Consider the following 9,661-nt stretch of genomic DNA (forward strand, 5'->3'; position numbering starts at 1 on the left):
GACGAACATTTTACAAACCTTATTCATTTCTTCCGACGGAACTTTAAAATATGTAAAGTTTATTCTCAGCCAAAGAACAAGCCGTGTTGCAATTTTGTTGTCAATTTATTTTGAACTACTGCATGCGCTAGTGGCTAGACCATCCCTTGCAAATGATACAGCAGTTGGTCACAAGTGTCAGAACAATGAAATCAGCATAGACACCCTATTGACACACATTAGTAATTGATAAATAATAGTGAGTGTGTGCCAACCCACTCTTGCAATAACCCTCCGCCTCAACTATCGCTACACTAAAGTTAAAACTACCTTGGTTTAAAAGGCTCAATTGCTTTAGAGGGCTGACTAGTTCAACAGCATAATTTTTAGATCACAGTCCAAGTGATGTACTTGCATGTCTTTACTATAATAAGAGCCATGTCTATTTGTCCGAAGCTGCGGTTGGCGATTGAGAAAACTTTTCGATTCGAACTTTCGACTTTCAGTGTGGCATACCAAGGCACTAACAACTGCAGCACTCAGATGCTTGCTCGCATATCCGAACAATTGTACGTATGGTTGTTACACCGGAAATCTCTCATGGCACACTGGACTGCCGGGTACTAGTGAACGTAAAATTAGAAGGCAGTGATGTTTGTCCTTTCGTTCTTGAAGTTAGACCACTGATAAATGGCCTGAGCCGACATCTGACTATTTAAAGCTTAGGCTAAGCAAAGGAACTGTGTAAGCCAACCATTTTTATCAGGCAATAATTTATCTGTTTAGCACTCATTCCTACCAACTGTATAATTTGCATTTTAACACAGGTCCAGTATACTCCAACGGTTGATACGCGTGTATTAATAAATAAGAATATTCAAATGGTACTATTGAATTAGAAACATGTAGAAATGTGTGCACATGTATTTAGCTAACATCAGACTCAACACTAAATAGAACCCATGCCAGTGTGTTCTTATTGTCTTTTTAATCATGACAACAGCTGGTTTACATGCATCTGTGTCTGAGCACCTGTTGACTAGTGTTCATCTGGCAGAAAGCAGTCGCTCGTGCTAATAATTGATTTTTCAAACAAGGAACATTGTCCTTGCTTTTTGTTTGATTGTTCACAATTCTGGTCTTAAAACTTGACAGCAGTACAACAGTGAGTTAAAAAAGGTGTAGTGATATTATAATTATAACAAAAATGCAACCTTCAAACTACTCTAATATATTAAACTTGAAAAAATCAAACTATATGTTTACTCATATAAAAGTTGTTGAGCTGCAAAATGCTAATCGTTTTCCAACAAAAAGCTCTGAGAAAATATTTTTTCCAAACTGCAAAAATATGTATAAGCTATGCAACTAGTATTGACAAATCAATAAATACCTTTTGTCATATTGGTTATTGACCGACGAAGAAAATCGATACTAAATCTTTGTAAGTAGACAGAAGTGACATTACAGCTAAGCAAATTAGCATTTATGGAGAGTAAACACCCCCTGCAGCTAAAACGCCCCATGCTAAGGGAATTTGTGTGGTGATAATCAAACAGTACCTCCAAATCTATTAAAACGCTTATTAGGAATGAAATGTCAGGAATTTGATAAACATCAGATTAGTCTAGTCAACCTGTGAGAAATAAATTGAATAAGTGCTGAAAATAAATATTGACTAACGGATCATAATAACTAGGAACTAAATCCATAATCGTGGAGAGGTAATTCCAGTGTTAAATTGAAAGGATAACTCCAAAAGGTTAAAAATGTTTTAGACTTTTAATTGTAATTGCTAATAATTGAATGACTTGATATTAATTTGTATGGAAATAGATTGTGGGCTTTTTATGTTCACCTAAAGAAACTTTTTGGTCACATTCAACAACATATGAGTGAACATAATTATGAGTAAAAACATACGGCTAAAAGCCTGTGACACTTCTTATGAGAATGTATGTATTTGGTAGTCAGCCGCGGATGAGATGCTTTAACTGGCATACCCTGTCTTAATAAATGTGGCCTGACTATAATGTAGTACAAAATTGATGCAATTTTAGACACACTTCTGGGGATTTTGAACCGAGGCAATGAAACATGGCTGCGAGTAGTTGCTGTATTTCCCATGACAGCCTGTTGCGCACCCAGTTTATAAGCCTGGGCACTACGAGAGCAGCAAACTCCTCAAAACCCAACGCAAGATGAAAGAATAGCCCACTGATATATATGTATTACTCTATTTCTTTGTTTAAACTTCAATATCACAATATTAATCATGAATATGATCGACTACATGCCTGTAAAATACTAGAGGAAACATGGTCACCAAAGTAAAGCGATTGCAATATTCAAACACAAATCTTGCAAGTCTCACGATAAATACTCAAAGTTTATTACGAATGCCTGCGTTTATGAATTAAGACTTATTGTTCAATTAAAATATCACTGCATTAATTAGCATCAGGTTTTCCTGAATACACTGTCTTTCCTCTTGTCATCGGTACATAGTTATACTTCAACATGTGCTGTAAAAGAAAAAGGAAACCACAATGAACGGGCCATACAAGATTAGACAAAGAATAAATATACAGATTACGAATTCCTAGCACACATCATACAATAATAACAGTGACAGCTGTGATCATTAGCTTAATCTTGTTGAATTCACCACAGTCCAAAGTAGACACAATATCATATATTCCATGGATAATGGTACAATGCCATGTATTCCTCAAGCTATTGTAATGCAAAATGAAAACCAACAGATGACTGATACAGTTGTAATTACCAATAAATTTCTTATGGAAGCACGCTAAAGAAAGATTTCAAAAGATGCATTAAGTTTAAAAGCTTTATTGACATGCAATGGCGCAACACATTTATTAAATCTATTATGCCAAATTGCAATTTAGTAATGAAATATGAATAAAAATATCCCTTTGCAAACCTTTAATAGCAAAACATTATTTTCAGAATCTATGAAAGTTTTTATATAACATCATTCTTTTAATAAAAATGTCTCCAGCTAGGAGTATCCTCCAGAAAATAAAAAAGAACAACTATCAGAATGGTACATGATCTCGAAGATAAGCTGATTGGCTTAGTAAGTATAGACAATTAGTTACGAGACTGAATCTAATCCACAACGATAATCCTAAATATAATGACCGCAGGTAAACAGACAACCACTTATGGCATGTCTGATATTTGTAAATGACCTACTTTTTGACTTTTTACAACCTGAAGCTGAGTTTATATTAGAAATAAAAATTATTCCGTGTCATAAATTACTGTAAATGGTAAATACAGTGAAATCCGATTAACGTAATAAGAATTTGACTGACGACTACACATCTATGAACTGATATCCACTAGACATTTATGAATTGATATCCACTAGACATCTATGAATTGATATCCGCTAGACATTTATGAATTGATATCCACTAGACATCCATGAATTGATATCCACTAGACATCCATGAATTGATATCCACTAGACATCTATGAACTGATATCCCCTAGAAATCTATGAATTGATATCCACTAGACATCTATGAATTGATATCCGCTAGACATTTATGAATTGATATCCACTAGACATCCATGAATTGATATCCACTAGACATCCATGAATTGATATCCACTAGACATCTATGAACTGATATCCCCTAGAAATCTATGAATTGATATCCACTAGACATTTATGAATTGATATCCACTAGACATCCATGAATTGATATCCACTAGACATCTATGAACTGATATCCACTAGAAATCTATGAATTGATATCCACTAGACATCTATGAACTGATATCCACTAGAAATCTATGAATTGATATCCACTAGACATCTATGAACTGATATCCACTAGACATCTATGAATTGATATCCACTAGACATTTATGAATTGATATCCACTAGACATCCATGAATTGATATCCACTAGACATCTATGAACTGATATCCACTAGAAATCTATGAATTGATATCCACTAGACATCCATGAACTGATATCCACTAGAAATCTATGAATTGATATCCACTAGACATTTATGAATTGATATCCACTAGACATCCATGAATTGATATCCACTAGACATCCATGAATTGATATCCAATAGACATCTATGAATTCACAGTAACTCGGAATTAAACTGAGCATATCTATAGCAGCTATCAAATATTTAATGAATGAAATCCTCCATAACCTATTTTTGCATATTGATCTCATCAATAATATAATAATTGAATTTACTTTTACAATGAAAACTGGGCCTTGTTATGTATCAGTGACGAGGAAAGCAGTTTTTGAAGCCTTTTACTTGAACAAAAGAATGAAATTGTATTTTTATCTTGTCATCGGTCTATGATATTAAGGTTGAAATGACGTACTGTAACCATGCAATGAAGGCAAAACCTTTACATATATCAATGACTAAAAAGCATTTTAGAGTATTCCACTCAAAAGATCAGAGAAGAGAATTATGACATCTAAAATGTCCAATATGTCAATTAAAATGAACTTCAACAGTGACAGATGACACAGATTCAGCAGTGAAATGCCATTTAAGGTTGACGATACCACCGCTAGAACTTACCTTTATTTGCTTTTTCAGGGTGACAAAGAGGAGGATGCAAAAGTAAACAAGAAGTATTGGCCAGAAGACGGGGATGTCGGTGAACTTGAAGCATATAGCCACCAAAGATATAATCATGGCTTTAGTCGCTGACAGCCTGCAACGGAAGCAATTGCTGCCATTACAGTGGTTACTATAAACATGGAATGAACTTTACCCTACTATGATACTATGTAAGTATTTCACTTGCCTGTCTCATTATTGCTGATATCGCTATTATCAGCAATAATAGCTATTCAGGTGTTTATACATAAACACCTTGAACCTTTGAATTGCTCAACTTAGACAATGAAGCTCATAAAATTTATTGTTACAGGCAACACTCTGCAAAACTAACTTTTTGAGTGAATTTTCTAATACTAAAATAGAAGTTACCACAAAGTAGATGTGAGCATTAAAAAATCAGGGTAGCGCGTTCATTATACAAAAAACTTTGGGACTTGTCCTACACTTAATTACAAGCATATAGTGTGAAAGGACAACTCCAAATATAACAATTTGAAGGCATAAACATCGTGTGAGTAAAACTAACCAAAACTTGAACTCAGGGAGCCTCCTTATAAATGGACGGAATTCCTCACTTTGTCTTGTAGGCAGACTGGGTCCATCCTCTAAAAACAAAAATGACCTTCACCTGCAGACACCCAACAGAACATTGTGTTAGTGACTGCCGGAATTGAGTATAGAACTCACTGAGAAAATAAAAAATGGTCAATAAAACAGAAAAATTTCAGTTCCAGAAAACAACAAAATTTGAAAAAAAGTGATACATTTGCACTATTTGACTATCACTATGCACTATTTGACTATCCGTGTCAACTTTAGATAATTACCGAATAGTTCAGTTAGTGATAATGACATACATACCATCATCCATACTCTGTAATGCTGGATCAACTTTTGGTGTTAGAAAAGCAAGAAATAAGCTTAATAAATAGATTCCTAAAGCGTACGTTACGATGTACCAGCCCTACAAGAAAACAGACAAACCAGTAGTAATTGCAACGATTCAACACTTTAATGAGAGGCACTTTAAAAATACAGACTGATTCCATAAATAACAAGCCAGATAACAATGCTAACAAAACGTGAAAAGCTGTATAATAAAATTACTCGCATCAAGGATTCACAACATAAATCATCGCCGAATACATTCAAGTAAAAACTATTTTCCAGTGTGCTCCAGGATTTAAAACATGCTAAAATGGTTTGTATACAATAAGTATAGGTATTTATTAAATACAAAACTCAGTAGAAGTAAATACAACACAAGTGTATATGTAGTAATTATATGACACCTACTGGCCAGAGGACTATCTTGATAATATATGACAGTATGAGGAGGCCTAGAAATATCCATCTGGCAGCCACGTGTTGCACAGAACGATCAAGATATGTTTGGTAGATCTGCAAAAATACACGCGCTGCAATACTGCTTAGACAAATCAAAATAATCCAACACAAAATATGAGAAGGGGAATTCAAATTGCACATTTTAGAATACAAAAGCTCAAGTTGAAAAATGGAAATGCGCTATTAATATCTCTTTTTAACAAAACACGCTACACAACAGAGTTTCCTTGTAGAGTTCAAACAGTACACCATAATTTGATCTTTTCAAATTAATAGCTAACTTGGTATTGGTCATGACAATAGGCATGTGGTGCACAAAAATAGAAACCGTTCAATATTTCTCTGATTGCTAAAATTAAGGCAATGAATTAGTTCATGGGCCAATTCCGACGACTGCGTAAAAAGAGATCATACTAACTTTCCAACTCATGGCTATTAACCATGATGTATTTCAAGTCAGTACAAGCCAGCGACAAATATTGATAAACAACTGAAAAGTCTGTTTCAGAACATACCGGTATGGATACTGTTTGAATGCCATTCTATCACTATTTCATAAAAAAACAATGAATTATGTTTTCGACACCATCTAGACTCTCGTCAACCTAGCTTCAAGAAGTTTGAGACACACGCTGTTTTTATCATTCAAGTCTTAGGCTACATAATTTTTTACCAGTCTTCACTCACTAGAACATCAAGTTTTGATTCTCATGGTGGCAATTTGGCTAGAATTATTTTCGTAGTGTAATAGTTGGAACATTATATCTTTGTATACAGTAAATCTTACAGTCTTTAATCAAGTTGATCTCCTTACATTTTTATAACTACGGATGTGGCATAGAAAATTTGCTGTTCACTCAAAGCCATTTAAATGTTGGTAAGGCTTTCTTTAAATCAAATATGATCATAGCATCTGCAATCACACCGCAGTCATGTTTAAACGGGTTAGAAATGATTTTAATCTAATTTTAGACATTTATTATATGTAACAAGCATTTTTCTGTTAAAGCCATGTTTTCAAATTACTTAAGATGGTAATATATGCGCTTCAACTTCATTGTCGGAGTGCTGTTAGCTTTCATAATGGTGAATTTTATCAAATATATAAATAGGTTTGGCTGATAAAAACAAACTTAAAAGTAGTTAGAAGCAATCATTTTCTTGCTATTAGATTCAACAAAAAAATGCATGATTACGCCACAAGAACCAAATTGCCAATGGCAGTGTAGCAAAAAGTGCTAGCAATGCTATTCTTGGAAGAGGGTTAAGGAGTTATTATTTGAAGATGATGAAAACGCACAATAACATTTGCTTCTTTCAAATTAGCAACAAATGTGTAACTCACATTTCGAATCTGTGTCAACTTCTTTGATATAGCTGAAGGCTCATTAAGAGATTGGTCAGCCTCTGATTCACCCAACATGCCTTGCAGTGGGAGTTCAACTCACGTCTGCGAAAATGTAGAGAGCGGATAGCAAGCTATGGCCTACCTACTTCAAAGTAGTAACACCATGAGAAACACGGAAGATAACATACAGTTTGAGGTAAAAGAACTAACACATCGGCAGTTTATGAAGCAAGATGAACATAGTACACAGATGATGAAAGGTTGATTTTAAAAATTAATTTTCAATGCTTCTTTTGTGTTAACCGCAAGTACACCCAGCCTACACAACACCATGTATACGTAGTTGCTAGAATCGAACGACAGTTGAAACAAATGTGAATAGATATGACTGATGATTAGAACAAACACATGATCACAATTAACAAATCAGTAAAAGGCTTTACAGACTTTTAGGTTAGTTTGGCAAAGGCAACTATTGATCTACAAAAGTATTAATATAATCTCATCATAAAACATAGAGCTTATTAAAAACTGTGTATCATAAGTCTGATTCATATTTACCCAGTAGTGATAATATAGTCACAAAACGTTGATTAAACATTTGAGTTGTCTAATGTCTACTGGTAGTTATCTTGTCTGATTAATAAACTAAAAACCGATCATAATTTTGCATGTTACAGGTCGTCAACAGCTTACAATAATTCTTTACTAATAATTTCTATCTAAAAAAGATTCTGTTTATATTTTAAAATTTTTGCTATTATTACAAACGGACGAACTCGTATTGAGTAATGTTAACAGACTGAGAAGAAAAAATGTAAGCTACATGTATTCTAGAATCAGAGACAATTAGTGTCCGGTTACTAGTCGGATTGGTAATTACTTGAAATATCTCTAAAAGTTCAATGTAAACAAATAATAAACCTAAATTAGCAACGAGTAAGCATTTGTTTCTTACTTATAAAATTCTTCAAACTTAACGAGTCACAGATAACGATATCCAATCACTTCGACGCACCATCACCGGAAATTGGTAGCTGTAGCCTTTCCTTGACACGGGGAACAAATTATCCGACGTAGCGACTCAATTATTTTTGCATCTATGAGCCTGAAATTCAATAAAACAGGGCTTCAATTACCGGTTTACATCGACGCAAAATATACGACATCCTCTTTCGCTATACATGTACATAATATTATATTGAAATCCCTGCCAGAAATACAAGTCGCAGCCTAGTAGCAAGCAGCCGTTCCGCACGCACGTTATTTTCTGCAACCTGCTATCGCTGAAGCAACATGTTTATTGTCGTCTAGACGTTATGGACCGACAAGCAACTAACGATTCGCCAACGCAAACTGTAATGATAAATTGATAAGTATCGTAATTATCTGTGTACCGGTCTTGTAGCAAAAGCCAGAGCTTATCAGGAAGACAGAGACTGGCCGGCCAGGGGGAGGTGTACCAACTACAAGGCATGATCGGAATCTAAATTTAGTTCGTGTTTGTAGTCTACTAGTTTATTACGCGCGCTGCCATCGCGACTGTCTTTGACGGTCTGGCGAGATCATAATTACTAGCATTAAGATGTCACGTGCACTTAATTAATTCTATTACATTTTACTGATTGACAGAAGGAGTATTTTAAATGAGTATAAATAGTTGAACTGTAGCATTGGGACATATTGATAAGTATAGGTTTAAAGATAACAAATGAATAATAACTAACAACTATTTACAGGGGTAAGGAGTGGCCAAAGCCGACTCCTTTGAAGTGGGCTAAATGCCCACTCCATGTGGAAGTCCTTGTATCTGGATGGTAGGACTCCACAGTTAGCTCGAGGCTGACGCTCAAAAACAGGCGTGAGACTTCTTGGGATGTTGGGGTTGAGACAGTATTTTGGATGTGGTTTGGCGGGAGGCTGCAACATCACTGTCATCTGTGGGAGAATACTGGGCTTTAGCTTTCTTAGCAAAAACTGTAGTCATGCAAGCTTGATCAGGTTTTAAATGAACATGGTTTCTTTGGATTACGGGGTGATCATTATCTACAAGATAAGTTCTGGGAGAGTCATGATGATCTATGATTATGCCTGAAGACCATTCCTGTTCAGCCCCAGTCCTTATGAGAACAAAAGCCCTAGGTTGCATTTCAGTTAGAATCCCTGCTTGGCGATCATGATATGCCTTTCTCTTCTCTTGGTTAGCAGCCAAAGCCTTGGCTGGTTCAACAAGTACAAGTTTGAGTAGCTCAGCTGTAATTGGCGGGTCACGTATTGATCTGTTAGACAACATATTTTCCAGACTGAGTGAACATCTTGTCACTGGCAGTTCTCGATATC

General features: G+C 35.1%; 1 protein-coding gene across 1 annotated transcript; it reads right to left on the reverse strand.

The window, feature by feature from the left end:
- Positions 1 to 2,174: 2,174 nt before the first annotated feature.
- LOC137403915 (protein RER1-like) lies at positions 2,175 to 8,387 on the reverse strand. The gene is made up of 7 exons (XM_068090023.1): positions 8,280 to 8,387; positions 7,319 to 7,423; positions 5,923 to 6,027; positions 5,488 to 5,590; positions 5,153 to 5,231; positions 4,582 to 4,717; positions 2,175 to 2,504 (listed from the first exon to the last, which is right to left on the reverse strand). Exons 2-7 carry the CDS (start codon positions 7,394 to 7,396, stop codon positions 2,430 to 2,432), a joined length of 576 nt encoding a protein of 191 aa, XP_067946124.1. The 5' UTR covers positions 7,397 to 7,423; positions 8,280 to 8,387; the 3' UTR covers positions 2,175 to 2,429.
- Positions 8,388 to 9,661: the final 1,274 nt, after the last annotated feature.

The sequence above is a fragment of the Watersipora subatra genome, chromosome 9, assembly GCF_963576615.1.
Source record: "Watersipora subatra chromosome 9, tzWatSuba1.1, whole genome shotgun sequence".
In the NCBI taxonomy this organism is placed as follows: Eukaryota; Metazoa; Bryozoa; class Gymnolaemata; order Cheilostomatida; family Watersiporidae; genus Watersipora; species Watersipora subatra.

What these genes read in the sequence shown, in the direction of transcription:
- LOC137403915 (XM_068090023.1), bottom strand. Translation starts at nt 7,396, where the DNA reads ATGTTGGGTGAATCAGAGGCTGACCAATCTCTTAATGAGCCTTCAGCT. An exon ending in ATTACAGAGTATGGATGATG is followed by an intron (nt 5,232 to 5,487) that starts GTATGTATGTCA and finishes TTTTGTTTTTAG; the next exon opens with AGGATGGACCCAGTCTGCCT. An exon ending in CTCCCTGAGTTCAAGTTTTG is followed by an intron (nt 4,718 to 5,152) that starts GTTAGTTTTACT and finishes CTTCCGTTGCAG; the next exon opens with GCTGTCAGCGACTAAAGCCA.